This window comes from Abramis brama, assembly GCF_963993115.1.
Source record: "Abramis brama genome assembly, chromosome: 2".
Lineage (NCBI taxonomy): Eukaryota > Metazoa > Chordata > Actinopteri > Cypriniformes > Leuciscidae > Abramis > Abramis brama.
In genome coordinates, this window is record NC_139964.1 from 31,683,719 (window position 1) to 31,701,389 (window position 17,671).

Consider the following 17,671-nt stretch of genomic DNA (forward strand, 5'->3'; position numbering starts at 1 on the left):
AGCGTTTGCAATGATTTTTTTTTTCTTCTTTCATTTAATGGCAGACTGATTTAATTGGATTAACTATGCAGGTAATGAGGCCACTGGGAACAGAGGCACATTATTATTCATAGACACCCACACAGTGCAAGAAAACACACACACGAGAAAAGTATCACCATATTTCTGTTTAAAAAGGGGAAATCCCTGCTTTGCTCTGGAAAATTAATTTTCCCTAAATAGCAGACATGGGCGGTGATGATGGCTGTTAGTTAACAGAAATGAAGACCCAAAATGTGTAAATGCCATGGAAATTTTAATGAAATATAAGGCCGACCAGACGTTCATACCTCTGAAGGTAAGATATCTCACAACCACAGTCCTGACTGCTTTATCAGATATCAAAAACACTCCTGAACATCAATATCTGCAGAGACACTTCCGTACTGAACGATCTGCCATGTAAAGCGTCAGTCACTGGATTGATCTTATTTGACAGTCTTTTGGCCTAAATACTTCTTCCTCAGGCTTGAGTCTATTTGATTTAGACCTGAGAAAAAGAGTGACTGAAATGCTCATTTGTAAGCTAAAGAGCAACCGCTATTAATATCATAGTGAACACAGGGCTCCAAAATATGGGCTTTAAATGATCATTTTTGCTTGTTTGAAAGGAAAGTCGGATTCAAAAAAGAAAAGATTTGCATAATTCAACCTTACATTTGGACCACATTGGGTTAAAACAACATTTGAATGTTGCTTAGAATACTAAAACAAAACAACCAATCTGATGTAAGTCTCACGAAGCTAAAATAAAGGCTACATCATAATATCACGTTCAATCATTCCCAATCAGACGAGGAAAAAAGGGGCTGTTTATACGACACAGTTTTTTATACGACACAATCCCTGCTTTGCTCTGGAAAATGAATTTTCCCTAAATAGCAGACATGCGCGGTGATGATGGCTGTTAGTTAACAGAAATGAAGACCCATATATATATATATGTATATGTGTGTGTGTTTGTGTGTATAATATGTAGTTCCTCGTTAGAAATATTCTATCGGATGGAAATTGTGAGTAAATATATATATATATATATATATAATTTTTTTATTTTTTCTTTTATTTTTTTTTAATCCTAATCCATAATCCTTATCTGGTAAATCCCAAAAAAAGAGAGAGATATATAACCTATACAGATAACTTCTTAAGTCAAAAAGAGCGGAAACCCTAAAGAACATTCAGCTCTTGAAACTGAAATTTAAATGACTGGAAGTTTAATTAAATTTAGTTTAATCTGAATTATTATTTATTAATTTTTTTTTATTTCAGTTATTTTAATTATAATACTTTTTTATAGTTGTTTTCTGTTAATCTATTGGCAAGTTTTTGTAAAAAAAAAAAAAGTTTGAAAACAAGCAGCCTTGTAATTATAGCAGAAATACAAGAGAAATATATAAGTTTACATTGGTGGCCTTCAAATATTATCTTGAAGGCAATCCATCTGCCCCGACATACTTACATTATAAATATTTATTGTAATCCTGATTGTACCTGTTGTATCCCAGTTGTCTGCAGGCTAAGGAGCCCAGGCGAGAATCCCAGCCTTCAGAGCACACAGTCCTCCACGAGCCCCTGCTGAACACCTGCAGCACAGAGCTTCTGCCACTCACACGCACTGAGACCGAGACCGAGAGAGAGAGATGAGGGTCAGTTAAGACATGCACGCTTCACATGCTGTCAGGGGTTAACATCTGGGGTCTGGCTTGTAAGATCTGCTTATAGATGGGCTGATGACAAAACTGGCGTGGAAAGTTGTTTGATTATATATATAATTTTTTTTCTTTGGAATGGCATGCATCTTTCACAGTAACGTGTATTAAAACAATACATAGGGTGAATTTTTTGATTTTGTGCTTAAAGTCAGGAAGAGACAAACAGGATCAGCCCACCACAGTTGAGTTCATCTTCTCCATCTCCACAGTCCTCGACTCCGTCACACACAGCTTTTCTGCTGATACACCGATCCGACGACCCGCAGTGAAACTTTCCTGAGCAACTCCCCAGACCCACTGGAGACAAAGAGAGTGCTTTCAAAATGCATGATGGTGACTGACACACACACACACACACACACAAACACTCCTTTCTAAGAGAACTTAAAACAACCATCTGTTAGCAGTGACCCACTGTCAAAGGTGGAGCTCATTAAACATTTACAGTTCCCGATGCTCAAGATGAGTTTCAGTAGTAAGAAAGACACTAGTAACTTACCTTTACAAACACACACTCACACATACATTTATTTTCGTCATGGTGGGGACTTTTCTTTGACTTTTATTGTCTATAATACTGTATACAATTTATAATATCTGCTTTTTTTATGTGAATATATTTTAAAGTGTAATTTATTCCTGATGTAAAGCTGAATTTTCATCATCATTATCAGTGTCAGTGTCACATGATCCTTCAGAAATCATTCTAATATGCTGATTTTCTACTCAAGATTTTTTTTTTAAAATCAATGTTCACCTTTTATGATGAAAAATGAAAAAATCTTAGGTTGGGAAAAATGTTGTGCTCAAATTATATAAAAAAACACACTCTCACCTCCCAAACCTATTCCTAGAGACAGAATCAAGACTACAAGGAAGACCAAGATGATAAGCAGAGCCAGCAATCTGCGAGACACATACGGCCAACACAAAGATTTCAAGTTTGACAGGTTCTTTCCTGAGAGAGAGAGAGAGAGAGAGAGAGAGATTGAATAATTGATTGAATAAATCAGTCTGCTGAAGGCCAGTGCTGCCAGTGGTGTAAGACTGATTAGATCACATTTTAACACCTCAAGTAACTGAGGTGGCCATGTAAACCACACACCGAAGCAATTCCAATTTACTTACACACTTTGACACCAAGAAAGCGAGAAGCCTGCTTACCATCCAGGAAGGGCTGGACCTTGATGACGGGCACACCTGGGCTGGGTGGGATCTGAATGTTGTGGACTTTGTTGTACACAGGCAGTGGAGCTGACGCCACAGTAGGCAACTCGACCGGGACGTGGGGGTCCTGCGAGCCCGGGTCGTAGAATTGAATCGAATGGCTGTTTTGACTGCTGAAGGAGCTCACGTTGAAAGTATTGGGGGTCTCCACAATGGGAAGGTCCTCTTCTGTGATGGAGACCAGCTCAAGAGCTCTAGATTCAGTGCCGTCCTCTATCAAATCCTGAGAAAGTTGGTGAGAAGACTGACGAAAAAGAAACACTTTTAAATGATATCAAGGGATACCGGTCAGATTTTTTAGAATAATTATATTGTTGTTGGTTTATGTTTTTAAAGTCTCTTATGCTCACTAAACCTGCATTTATTTGATCAATAATACAGTAAAAACAAAGAAATGTTATTACAATTATTACAAACTATTTTCTATTTTAATAAATTTAAAATGGAATTAATTCCTGTGATGCAAAGCTGAATTTTCAGCATCATTACTCCAGTCTTCAGTGTCACATGATCCTTCAGAAGATTTGCTGCTCAGATATTAATAATGTTTAAAATAGTTTCGCCTCTTAATATTTTTTAAGAAACCGTGATAGATTTTTTTGATGAATAGAACGTTTTTTGGAAACATAAAACTTTATAAATGTCTTTACTGTAACTTTTGATCAATTTAATGAGTCTTGTTGAAATAAATGTATTTTGTCATTACTATGAAAATTCCTATGAAGTGTGAAATTACGCCAACATTTTTAATGGTAGTTTATGGTTTCACATAAATATTTGGCAGCAACATTGTTCATCATAAAAGGTGAACATTGCTCTGTTATTAAAAGGTGAAGTTTTGAATGGTAGTGTGCCATTGTTTTCCACTTTTTAAAATATTGATAATAATAAGAAATATTTTTTGAACATCAAATCAGCATTATAGAATGATTTCCGAAGGATCATGTGACACTGAAGACTGGAGTAATGATGCTGAAAATTCAGCTTTGCATCACAAGCATTTTAAAATATATTCAAATTGAAAACAATTATTTTAATTTGTAATAATATTTCACAATATTACTGTTTTTACTGTACAAATAAATGTAGCCTTGGTTAGCATAAGAGACTTTAAAATGTCTATGTGGGGGGGATAAACGTATCCATAAGTTGTTTGACAATCTATTATTGTTTAGGAAAACATTTTTTTTTTACTTTTTTACTTTTTTTAGGAAATAAATTCATTCATTCATTTCTCTAACAATACTTTTTTTAAATTCTACCAGACCAAAAAAAGAAATGTTTGAAAGCTTTACACCAAGTACACTTTTACAATTAATTTGTACACACAAGTGTATTCACGGTGTAATGACAGAAAAAAGAGCATGATGGATGGAGTGACACCAGAGAGAGAGTATGTGGCGGCTGACGCGCCTTGTCAACCTTGATATAATTTAAAAGTGTCTGAAACACAAGGACACCAGCAAACACTGGGACATGAAATACCGCTGGTCATGTCTCTTACCCTCTCCTCTCGGCTTCCTCCCTCTGAACCCGGCCGCTCCGTCTCTCCTGTGCTCTGGGAATAAGAAGCCATGACTGTTCTCTCATCCTCTCATCTTGGATGAACGAGGCAAATGAGAGACGACAGTGACACCGATCTACTTAGGAAGTGAAAAAGTGACGTTGTGAATGGGAATCCAAGGCCCTCGGTCTGTTTAATCCTTGTTAGAAAGAATGAAGAATGAAATATTCCAAGTGACTCCAAATCCAAGTGACCGCCTGTGAAATGACCTTTGGAGAAATTGAGAAATGAAGTGAAATTGAGGGCTAATATGAAGGTGACTAACTGGAGAGCAAGAGAACTTTCCTTCTGACTGACTTCATATCTTATTCTCGTTCCTCTCTCTCTCTCTCTCTCTCTCTCTCTCTCTCTCTCTCTCGCGCACACAGTGACACCTGAGCAGGTGTGCAGCAGTGTTTTGTCGTGTCACTACAGCTGTGGATCAGGTAATGCTGGACGGGCTCGGCTTCTGAGGTCCAGTTACACTAGAAGGTCAGGCAGGAGCACCAGGCACGAAAAGGTCAACAGTCTTTAGGCTGTTCCCTAATTCAACACTATACCTCCAAGACCTATGATTATATTCATTAAGCACCTTGTGGTTTCTAGATAGATGCTCTTTTTTTTTCATAAAAAACATTAAAATACAATTCAAAGTGAACATATTTTCAATTTCTGAACTTTTGTTTCGATATTTTTGTGGGGCTTGGATATTGTAAAAAAAGAAAGAAAAAAAGAATGAATAAAAGTCTTGTTAAAAGACTTAAGTCCTTTTTTTAAAGGGTGAAAAATACCCACAATTATATTCATTAAGGACATAGGAGTTTCTAATTAGATGCTTTTTTCATTACAATACATGAAAATGCATTTCAAAAACCTCTGTTATGATAAACATATTTTTAATTTCTGAAAATGTTTTTTTTTTTTTTTTTTTGGCTTAAAGTAAAAAGTGTCTAGATGTTCAGAGATTGTAATAAATTGAAAGAAAAAGTCTTGTGGAAAAATTGTGGGGGAAAAAACAACAATTATATTCCCATAAAAATACAGTATAATGCAATTCATAAACCTCTTTTATAATAAACATATTCCTAAATTTTTAAACATTTGTTTTGATATTAAAGTAAAAAAAAAAAAATATTAAAATAAATGTATAATTGTAGTAGTAGTAGTAAAATAATAATGACGGGAAAATAATAATTTTCAGTTTCTGAAAATTGATTTGGATGTTTTTGGTGAGGCTTAACATGAAAAATGTCTTGCTATTCGGAGATTATATAAAATAAAAAAGTCTTACCAAATGACTGAAATTCTTGAAAAATAAATGTTGCTTTTTTTAGCATAATAAAAAATATGCAGTGAGGCTGTTTTGTAAGTAACCTGCAGGAAGCCATGTTGTTGTTACAAGAAACCCACACTGACAGAAACACTTTAAGACCCTTCAGTTTTTAATGAAATAATAGAAAAAAATAATACATTGGTCTTTATGTGAAAAGGGTATGAATAAAAAACATGATATAACAATTCTACTAGGCAAAAATGTTTGAAAGCCTAATGATTTAATTAAACACTCAAGTATATTCAAGGTGTAATGAAATGTTTTAGTATTTTTAATAGAGTTGGGGTACTCGAACTCGGACTCGGACTCGAGTCCGGACTCGAGTCCAATTTTGAATGAACTCGGACTTGTCACGCACTCGGATGAATTTGTACTCGGACTTGACACGGACTCGGACATTTTAGACTCGGAAAATTTGCCGAGTACAGTCGAGTCCGGGCACTGGAGGACACAATATTATTCAAAAACGAAACGAAACGAAATTGCTTACATTGTGTTGTGTCAGTGTTGAGCATTGTAGCCAATCACAGATATGTATATTAAGCGCATGAACACAGTGGCCAATCAGAGGCGTTTTGAGTCACCATGCGGAGAAGTCGCTCAAAACGTAGAATCAGCGCGAGCTTTATCCTTTCGCAAATCTCCTCATAAACAACAAAGTCTTGACGCGATATAAATAAGAGATTCGCTGTGCAGTGCGGACAACTTCAGAGTTTATGACGAGAGTTTCAGTGAGAGTGCAGAACGCGGTAAGTAAGTGATGGCTTAAAGTGAGCGCTATTGACAATCTAAATAATATATTTTTTCATGCTTGTAGAGGACCAGTGGTTACGTTCACACTGTAAATTAAAAAGAGTGATAACTGCATTTAAATGTGGGAGAGAATCCGCAGAATTTTAGTCCTGTGAGTCATGAAATTGCGATGATTGACACAGTAACCATAGCAACATGAGAACGTGATAACCAAGGCAACATTTTGGCGTCTAATAATGTTATGATTTTTGTTACATTGATTTAGCCTACACTTTAGTCATAAGTTTACATACACCTTGCAGAATCTCCAAAATGTAATATTTATTTATTTTTTAATGAGGATGATCATAAAAACATTGTTTCTATTTATTACTGCCCTGAAAAATATTTTTCACATAATGGATGTTTAATAGCCTAGTCCACAAGAAAAAATACAAACACAAAATACAATACAAATTACATAGGCTTGATTTTAATATTGTGTTTAATTACCTGAATGATCCACAAGTTTTTTTTTGTTTTTTTTTTAAATGGTTGTTCATGAGGAAAAATCCTCCAGCTCCTGCACATTCTTTGCTTTTCCAGCATCTTCTGCATATGTGACTCCTTACTAGCAGTGACTATAATTGTGAGATCCATCTTGTCACACTGAAGACAACTGAGGGACTCATACACAACTATTACAAACCCTGCAAACATTTAGTGATGCTCAAGAAGGAAGCAACCATTAGGAGCCAGGGGGTGTACATTTTTGAACTGAATCATTGGTGTAAATTGCTCTTATTTTATTTAAAAATTCATTAATTAATTTAGTCCTGCCATTTAGAGGCTAAATAAGATATTAGCATGTAAAACAAAATAAGATAATCAAAATAAATAAAAATTAAAAAATCAACGTCATCTTGCTCAAAAGTTTACTCCTGGCTCTTAATGCATCGTGTTATATTCTTGAGCATTACCTTGCAGAATCTGAAAGATGTACGATAGGTAAACGTATGACTGTAACTAGGGGTGGGCGATATGACCTAAAATTAATATCACGGTATTTTTCATCTTTTGAACGGTGACGGTATAATATCACGGTATAACTTTTTTTTTTTCACCAATAAAGACATTTTCATTGATTTACTCCTTGATATTTATTCCTTTATAAGCAGTTATATATTACTGTATTCTAAATATAATTAGCCTATGTTTTATCCACAACTTTAAATGCTTTAATTTAGGCTATTTTGTAACAGCGCCACAGTTTAGCGCACCACGTAGAACACTCGGGAACCGCACCTGTGGCTGGCTGCACTGCTGCTTCGTGCTCAGTAAGGAATATAGGTAGTAATCTCTATGTGTCTGTCTGTCCGTTTGCATTTTGATTATTTCGAGAACCGTTCATCCAATCGACTTCACAAGGGAGTGCAGTGTCACATTTGGTGCAATATAGACAGACACGCGAGACGCGACACGTTCAGAATTAATAGTAAACTACAGAACAGCGCGAGCGGGAAGCGGCGCACCTCACGCGAGCAGGGCGGCTATATTCTCCGAGAACGGACACTGCACTAGTGATATAAAACGCACACAGTCTGTTAATTAAGCAATACTTTTAAGGTAGTCTAATATTTTTCTGACTAACAAATTACTGACACAGTAAAGGGTAGATTTAAATAAAGAAAAACGAAATTTAAATAAAGAAAAACGAAATTTAAATAAAGAAAAAAACGAAATTTAAATACAGAAAAAATGAAATTTAAATAAAGAAAAACGAAATTTAAATAAAGAAAAACGAAATTGAAATAGGCCTAAAGAAAAACTAAATTTAAATAAAGAAAAAACGAAATTTAAATAAAGAAAAACGAAATTTAAATAAAGAAAAAAACGAAATTTAAATACAGAAAAAATGAAATTTAAATAAAGAAAAACGGAATTTAAATAAAGAAAAACGAAATTTAAATAAAGAAAAAACAAAATTTAAATAAAGAAAAACGGAATTTAAATAAAGAAAAACGAAATTTAAATAAAGAAAAAACTAAATTTAAATAAAGAAAAACGAAATTTAAATAAAGAAAAAACGAAATTAAGTTTGCCTAAATTAAAAACGAGATTAATTTAGATTGATAATAACGGGTAAAAAGTCTAATACATTTTGTTTATTCTATTTTCCACAATGTCAAAGCAACAGCAGCAATACAAGCTCAGGCATGCACTTCGGTTCATACAAACTCCGCTGTTCTGCGCTCTAGCCAGAGAACACTCTTGTTGCAGGAACACTCAGGCGTCGGTTCTATTTCTAGCATGCACGCGTTTTCCGCGTGGCTCGAGCCGCGCCTGAGACGCGTGTCTCACGCAGGCAGTGTGCAAACTCCAACCTTTTAACATGGGAGCCGAAATAAAAACAGACACCCAACGCAGCTGAGACTCTCACGCCAGCAGCCAGTGTGTCGCCGGCCTTATTCAAGCGCGAATGAGAACCGTTTCGCGGGGGATCCCAGGTGTCAATAAAACAAAAACAAAAACGTTTTTTCGTTGTTGTTTTGTAAATGCTCTGACAATTGTTTAATAAATGTTCAATCAAAATGCAAAACATCGCGTCTTTTTTTTATTTTTATTTTTTATTTTTATTTTTTTTAGTCGACTAATCGTTGTGCAGGACAGGACTTTGGTCGACTAAGCATTTCTTTGGTTTTGATTGACATGCGATCTGACCAATCATAATGCAGATACCTGCCATTTTTGTCCGACAAACAAACCAAACCAGATAGTAGATTAGTCATTGGACTTGAACTTGAAAAATGCTGTGTATTGAATTCTTTTTGCAGTTCTGATGTTCATTCATGTTTAATTCGTGCTATAACTAGAAGATATTATCAGTTCATGTGTTGCTTGAGTTGAGGCCTATATTAAAGCACCACAAAACGGTGTGTATTGTTTTAATTTCATAAAAATTACAAAATTTGAAAGCTGAGACTTTATTTCATACCAGAAGTATCCTTGTCTTGTCTGTTGGCGCATTGTCAGTGTCCTCTTTGCTCCGCAATATATATTTCACTGTGTGAGAGCATGTGGAGTGAGAGCAGAAAGGCTTGTCAGACGTAGCGACAGTTCGAGGGGTGGGACTTTGTGAAAGGTCAATTTAAAACTATTTAAATCTTTGTGGACTCGGCCGGACTCGACTCGGACTCGGATGTTAAGGACTCGGACTCAAGTGCGACTCGGCCCTCTTTGGACTCGGACTTGGACTCGGACTCGATTGTTAAGGACTTGGACTCGACTCGGACTCGACCATGGTGGACTCGGACCCAACACTAATTTTTAACTTCATGGTCATTAAATCAACAAATCATTGGATTTGTTTAGGGTAGTTATGGGTGACACAATGTGTCAAACAGAGTGTCATTACATCAGTCTAAAACTGAGAACCCTTGTTAGTTTTCCATCATGCTCTGAGAGCTGTATTAGGTGTCTTTTTTTACCCTGTGAGTGTGTATGTATATGTGTGTGTTTGTGAGACTTATACATGCAGTGTCGCTTTCTCGCCAGCAGATGTCACTGAAACGCTGTAGTGCGTCACGCGTCTGCCGCTGCATGACGCATCTTTGGTCCAGCTTCAGTTTTTTTAGGCAACTGTTCATGAGTCAGCGCCTTCTCGATTGTTACGGGTGAAGTGGACTCTGTTGCAATGATGATTCACATGTTTGTGTGATAAAGGAACCGATTCGTGCTCGGTTATAATCCGTTCCTCCCTCCCTCCCTCCCTCCCTCCCTCCCTCTCTCTCTCTCTCTCTCTCTCTCTCTCTCTCTCTCTCTCTCTCTCGTGCAGTCAGTCACGACTGCGGTTGACTCAGCAGACTGACAGAAACAAGACCGTGACCGATTAAAAACTCAAGAGGCCAAATATTAAGTGGCATTTATAGTTTCAAAACTTTTCTAACTGTTCCCTCCAGTAGAAGCACTGAGGTGTTTAATTAAACTAAAACCAGCACTCATGTTCAACCACGAACAACACATTGACCAGCGGTTTGTTTGGTAATGGTTGTAAACGTATTTGTATCCCTGACCACTTTAAAGTCCCCATGAAATTTTTGGGCTTTCATGAATATGTTAGCTTTACTGTTATCTATAAGCTATTGTTCTCCAAAACAATGACAAAGTTTGCATTTAGATATAAGCATTCGAAACTGAGTCTCTCCCTTCTGCCAATATGGATTAATGATTTTGATAACATCACTTTGAGCTTCAACTTCTAGTCAGATTTTCTGTCCAATCAAATACTCTCTAGAATCTGAAGCCCTGCCCCTACATTAAATAGACGCTGAAGCTGCGGCTAAAATCGGTCGCTTGTTCCCACAATTACTATTTTCTACATGGTGAATGGCACATAGTGCACTATATAGGGGATAGGGAACGATTCGGACTGTGTAAATATGCTTTCCATCGGGACGAATTAAGTCTGGTTTCACGTTAGTGTCACGCGAACAGCCGCAGCGCACCACAGTCTGCTCACGTCCAGAGGTACGATAGCACAGCGGATCATATGCGCATACCAAAAAAGTATATCGGACCCATTTGAATTCTGCACAGAATGCCATATTTTAAAGTGATACGGAGGAGATAAGGAAAAGAACGGTTAGAGATTAGGACGAAACTGCGGCTTTACCGAGCTCAACGGCTCTGGCCGAGCTGTAACATAAACTAAACGCTATTGGCTATTTTAATAAAGGGGAGGAGCTGTTCGAAATGTCCCGCTCTTTCTTCCTGTTTCAGTGGAAATTACGTCAACACATTGAATTATGCTGTATGTTTTAAAGCACTTCAGTGCGCCATTAAAGGGTTAGTTCACCCTCATGTTGTTCCAACCTCGTAAGACTTTCGTTCATCTTCGGAACACAAATTAAAGGGGTGGTTTAAAATTATTTCACTTTTCTAGCTTTAGTTAGTGTGTAATATTGCTGTTTGAGCATAAACAACATCTGCAAAGTTGCAACGCTCAAAGTTCAAAGCAAAGGGAGATATTTGCTTTTAAAGAAATTGCTTTTTAAGGACTAACAAACGGCTGGTAGGGACTACATGACATTCCTCCCGGGTTAGTGACATCACCAACCCTAAAATTTACATAAACCCCGCCCCCGGGAACGCGATTTATAGATAATCAAGACAGAATATGCTAATCAATGACTAGAAGATAACTACACATCAGCTATATTCATCAACTATCAGAAAGGTCCTGTTGCATTCTACATGTTGTCACTTCTTGAGTCTCTCCATCTTTCCGACTCCGGTTTGAACATAAAAGGCTAAAGTCTTTTAAATTTTCAGTGCATGTCTGTGTGAGGTAAAAGGACACAAGCTGTTGAAGCTCCGCCCTCTGTGTTGGGAGCAGCAGCTCATTTGCATTTAAAGGAACACACACAAAACGGTGCATTTTTGCTCACCCTCAAAAAGTGACAACTTTAACATGCTATATAAAAATATCTGTGGGGTATTTTGAGCTAAAACTTCACATACACACTCTGGGGACATCAAAAACATATTTTAAATCTTGTGAAAAGGGCATTATACCACCCCTTTAAGATATTTTTGATTAAGTGCCTACAGAGGATCAACCATAAGTTTATCAAGCGACAAGAATACTTTTTATGCGCAAAAAACAAACAAAAATAACGACTTTGTAAATTTGTAATAAACTTATGGTTGAGCCACTGTAGTCACTTGGACTATTTTAAACATTGTCTTTACTAACTTTCTGGGCCAGTCTTACGCGGTTGGAACAACATGAGGGTGAGTAATTACTGACAGAATTTTCATTTTTGGGTGAACTAACCCTTAAATATCGGAGTCCATAAGTGTGTTAACCGGTGTGCGTGTTTCTAAACTAGCTATAATTTGGGCAAAATTGTGCAGAAAAATGTCCCCAGATATAAAATCTGTCAAAACTTCATTGTGGGGAATTACTCAAAGAGAAAAGTGGCTCAGCAAATAGTGTTTTTCACTCAAAAAAAGTAATAAATGTTGACTTTTAGAGGTAGGATAAGAGCCAGTCCCTTACAGTTTGCTTTATTAAATGCATTTTCCCATTTAGACAGCTCTTAAAATGATTCATGTGTTCAATAATTCTTAGCTCCAAATAGACTGATGTTTTCCCAGTCTCTCCTCTTTTCACTTGGGCTAGACAAACCGCACCTCATACGTTTTCTAGATTCATAGTCAGGCAGGCAACATGCCAAAGATGAACTAGGTTTGTAAAGCCTGAAGCTACCGGCCCACCTGTCCAAAAATAGTCAAGTCCTGACCTGAGGCTTTGCATATGAGTCACAGTATTTTAACTTCAGTGGACAATAAAGTACATAAGACATTTAGGTTTTTTACAAAATATTAACAAAGTATTGAGGTTTAGCCCTATAAAGTCTGATAACTATATGAAGTAATAGTCAGATCTTTTTTAAATGGAACAGTTTATTGAACCTTTAGACCAAATATAAAAGTTTGCATACAGTGTGTTTTATGCCTTGTAACATATTTAATACATCAGGCTTTTATAGCTCATATGATAAGAATAAGAATATGTATCTCATACTAGATGAGGAAAAAACACCTCAATTTTAATTTCAGAGAGGCTATCCTGGTTAAAGAAAGGTTAAATAAAAAAAAATCAGAGGCCCGAACTGAGCAAAAATATGCAATTTATAGAAATCTTTATTACAGTAGGCTAGGCTATATAACAGACTACTGACATAAAATGCATATAAATATCAGCTGTCACTCTATATCTCCCAATAATGTTCTAGTAAGATGATATTTAAATGATTAGTTGTAAAAATGATGTATGGATAATCAAGTTTCTTCAGTAGCCAACTGTAAATGTTTATCTTGAACTATTAATAACAATATAAAAGTTATTCTTACATTTACTTAAAAAAATCATCAAAAATCTAAAGATTTCACAGCAAAAGGCCTTTAACTTGCTAAAAAAAAAATGGATGAACTGTCAATCAGAGGCTAGAAGTCATGAAGAGGATTGTGTACGACAGTTTTTTCCAGCAGAGTTTTGGTCATGTTGATCATTTATAAGCTTTATAAATGAAAGTAGGATATTATACAGTAGGCATTATAGGCTTTAAGAATTAAATTTCCATGGGTGGACAGAATTAAAATTCAGAAAGAAGCGGATAGACATGACAGATTGCCGACAGTGACATCAGTGGTGACGTCAAACATCACCCATTCAGGGCTTGACGTCACCGCTGACAGCGCTAGCGATTGGAGGATTCAGAGCGCGTCTCTGTGTTGAAGGACCCCACTTCCGCAATACTACAGACAGACCTCGCTTTATTGCGCTAATACATCACTGTATAACATGTCACAATCTACAGTTTTTCAGAATTATGTGAAAGACAATAAGTAGCCTATATATATAGCTGCCATATAAATCCAGCATGTGTTAATGCTCATACATCCCAATCTGTGTTTATTCAGATTTATTTTGGTTTATGTGATGGATTCATGCTAATGTCATCCGCACCTCTTCTCTATCTTAATGCATGATAAATATAGCTTACGGTTCTACTAATAGCGGACACGAGCACTGCTGTACGAGCGTCGTCGTGATGTCAGTGAATTTTAGGTGCCCCCTCAGGATGCCTGAGTAGTTGCGCTCGCCAATGAGCGTCTCCAGTCAGTGTGAATGTCCTTCATTTCTCTGTCTGGCTAGTGTTTTCCCAGTCTCTCCTCTTTTCACTTGGGCTAGACAAACCGCACCTCATACGTTTTCTAGATTCATAGTCAGGCAGGCAACATGCCAAAGATGAACTAGGTTTGTAAAGCCTGAAGCTACCGGCCCACCTGTCCAAAAATAGTCAAGTCCTGACCTGAGGCTTTGCATATGAGTCACAGTATTTTAACTTCAGTGGACAATAAAGTACATAAGACATTTAGGTTTTTTACAAAATATTAACAAAGTATTGAGGTTTAGCCCTATAAAGTCTGATAACTATATGAAGTAATAGTCAGATCTTTTTTAAATGGAACAGTTTATTGAACCTTTAGACCAAATATAAAAGTTTGCATACAGTGTGTTTTATGCCTTGTAACATATTTAATACATCAGGCTTTTATAGCTCATATGATAAGAATAAGAATATGTATCTCATACTAGATGAGGAAAAAACACCTCAATTTTAATTTCAGAGAGGCTATCCTGGTTAAAGAAAGGTTAAATAAAAAAAAATCAGAGGCCCGAACTGAGCAAAAATATGCAATTTATAGAAATCTTTATTACAGTAGGCTAGGCTATATAACAGACTACTGACATAAAATGCATATAAATATCAGCTGTCACTCTATATCTCCCAATAATGTTCTAGTAAGATGATATTTAAATGATTAGTTGTAAAAATGATGTATGGATAATCAAGTTTCTTCAGTAGCCAACTGTAAATGTTTATCTTGAACTATTAATAACAATATAAAAGTTATTCTTACATTTACTTAAAAAAATCATCAAAAATCTAAAGATTTCACAGCAAAAGGCCTTTAACTTGCTAAAAAAAAAATGGATGAACTGTCAATCAGAGGCTAGAAGTCATGAAGAGGATTGTGTACGACAGTTTTTTCCAGCAGAGTTTTGGTCATGTTGATCATTTATAAGCTTTATAAATGAAAGTAGGATATTATACAGTAGGCATTATAGGCTTTAAGAATTAAATTTCCATGGGTGGACAGAATTAAAATTCAGAAAGAAGCGGATAGACATGACAGATTGCCGACAGTGACATCAGTGGTGACGTCAAACATCACCCATTCAGGGCTTGACGTCACCGCTGACAGCGCTAGCGATTGGAGGATTCAGAGCGCGTCTCTGTGTTGAAGGACCCCACTTCCGCAATACTACAGACAGACCTCGCTTTATTGCGCTAATACATCACTGTATAACATGTCACAATCTACAGTTTTTCAGAATTATGTGAAAGACAATAAGTAGCCTATATATATAGCTGCCATATAAATCCAGCATGTGTTAATGCTCATACATCCCAATCTGTGTTTATTCAGATTTATTTTGGTTTATGTGATGGATTCATGCTAATGTCATCCGCACCTCTTCTCTATCTTAAAGGCAGGGTAGGTAGGAATGGTCTAAAAAACTTCTTTTTCAAATTTGTTTAAACTTTATGTACATATCAATACATAATTAAAATGTAAGTACTCTGAAAAAGAAAGTATAAAAATCGAGTGTCTGTAGACCTCTCACGACTGTTTTAAAGACAGTTCATTATTTCCATTCACTCCACCCCCTCCCTTCTGGGCTCCTTCCAAAGCCACGCCCCCAAAACACATGAACGCGCGACTCCAACCGCTGAGCTGAAGACGCATTATTTACCTGAGACAAGCAGAGAGGAAGGAGCACAGTGCATGTAGTGACATCATGTCAGAATCACATGTAATAAAAAAATCTAACGCTAATTGCTTATGAATATAAACAAATAAGATGTATTTTAGTACTCACTATCAAGCTTGCATATTGATATTGGTAAATTTAAAATATATATTTTTTGATTCGCTAACGAGCTAGTTATATAAGCTAAAAACAGGTTGCATTGATACACTTTTTTACATTACCATCAGTTATATTGTGATGAAGATGAATTTCGTGTAAGATTCATAACATATATGGTGTTCTGCATGTAGGGGTGGGAGATATTGACAAAAATGAATATCTCGATATTTTTTTCCAATATCTAGATATCGATATTCAGGCGATATTTTTGCCATCCTTCAAAGAAATGTGAGCAAACTGGCAAAGAAGGTCCAGTTGGTCTTTTGACTTGCTGCATTTGACCTATATTATTCTAGGCTATAGAAAAAAACAATAAAGGAGCTAACTAAACATAATCTGTGGCAGCCCCTACTTTTTCCACTTAAAAAAAAAAAAAAAAAAAAAAACTTAACTAGGCACTTCTTGCAACAGTGATTATTAAATCAAACAACAATATTGTTGATGATCAATTCAAAGTAAAAAAAAAATAACATTTTCAAAACGGTATAAATCCATTCATTTTTCCCCCAAAACGCTATAAATCCATCTTTTTTTTTTTTTTTTTTTCTAAATTTATGGTTTGTCTTTTTAAAAAAGTTTTTGTCTTTTATTTTTCGTGTTTGCATTTATGAGGAAAAAACAATATTACTTGACAGTTCTCCATTATGGACGCGAGCGCTCTGAAAGCTGCACTAAGACTTTCAAACTTTAACAGAGACCTCAAAACAGAAAGCACAAAGCCTTTCTTTAAAACGAATTTCGTTTTGTATTAATTGTATCTTAATTTTAATATATTTTTTTTTCATTAATTCATTAATATTTTCATTCCTGGATTAAATACATAAAGTAAATATAGGCTATCAATCACAACATAAGGTGCTTGAACTGGAGATTATATCATCGTGAACCGAACCGTAGCCTCGCCTCACAGGCCTAAAAAATGTGGAATATATTTACAGAAATCTGGTTCTAAACAAAACCATCCAAAACAAAATAAAACTATGTAGCCTAAATGTGCATTTCTCCGGTGCATGCGTTCACTAGCCTACTGCGAAGATCGCGAGTCAAATATCGTCAACTTCATCTTTGCAGCCGACACAGAAATTAATAAACAATTAAAATGTCTTATTGCAATATTTTACACATTCATAATCATTACTTTTGCTGGTTCTTTGAGGCAGCTTTTTAGGTTTATGGCGTTTTGGAAAAGAGCTCTTCACGTACGTACAAACACCGTTTCACCAAGGCACAGCAGCCCTTCAGCACATAAGAACAAAAAGAGAAAAAGCACGGACTTACTAATTACGAAACTTTGATGTGGTTGAACAGCTGAAACAGTCACAAATTCCTCTGCAACTCAAACATTCTCAGTACGAGTTATGAAGGAAGAGAACAGCATTACAGTTTTCAGCGCGTCCTCCTTTGATTGCTGTGTTGTGACTGGAAAAGTGCATGCAGGAGCACATGCGCAAAATGTAGGTTTGTAAAATGTCCTTTTGTAAAATAAAAATAATTTTAGGGCGAAGCAGAGGAGG

The 17,671-nt window shown here is 36.1% G+C and overlaps 2 protein-coding genes across 2 annotated transcripts in view; one reads left to right on the plus strand and one right to left on the minus strand.

Moving 5' to 3' along the window:
- tmprss3b (transmembrane serine protease 3b) overlaps positions 1 to 5,150 on the minus strand; it is a 15,093-nt gene extending 9,943 nt beyond the window's left edge. The window contains exons 1-5 of the mRNA XM_084107122.1: positions 4,486 to 5,150; positions 2,919 to 3,225; positions 2,590 to 2,712; positions 1,932 to 2,051; positions 1,534 to 1,657 (exon numbers count right to left, since the gene is read on the minus strand). Of these exons, the coding sequence (XP_083963248.1) occupies positions 1,534 to 1,657; positions 1,932 to 2,051; positions 2,590 to 2,712; positions 2,919 to 3,225; positions 4,486 to 4,557 (746 nt within the window). The 5' untranslated portion in view covers positions 4,558 to 5,150. The remainder of the gene's footprint in view (positions 1 to 1,533; positions 1,658 to 1,931; positions 2,052 to 2,589; positions 2,713 to 2,918; positions 3,226 to 4,485) is intronic.
- Positions 1 to 16,609, plus strand: part of setd4 (SET domain containing 4) — a 103,315-nt gene extending 86,706 nt beyond the window's left edge. The window contains exon 9 of the transcript XR_014605079.1: positions 15,717 to 16,609. The gene's annotated coding sequence lies outside the window, so the exon portion shown is untranslated. The remainder of the gene's footprint in view (positions 1 to 15,716) is intronic.
- The last annotated feature ends 1,062 nt before the right edge of the window (positions 16,610 to 17,671 follow it).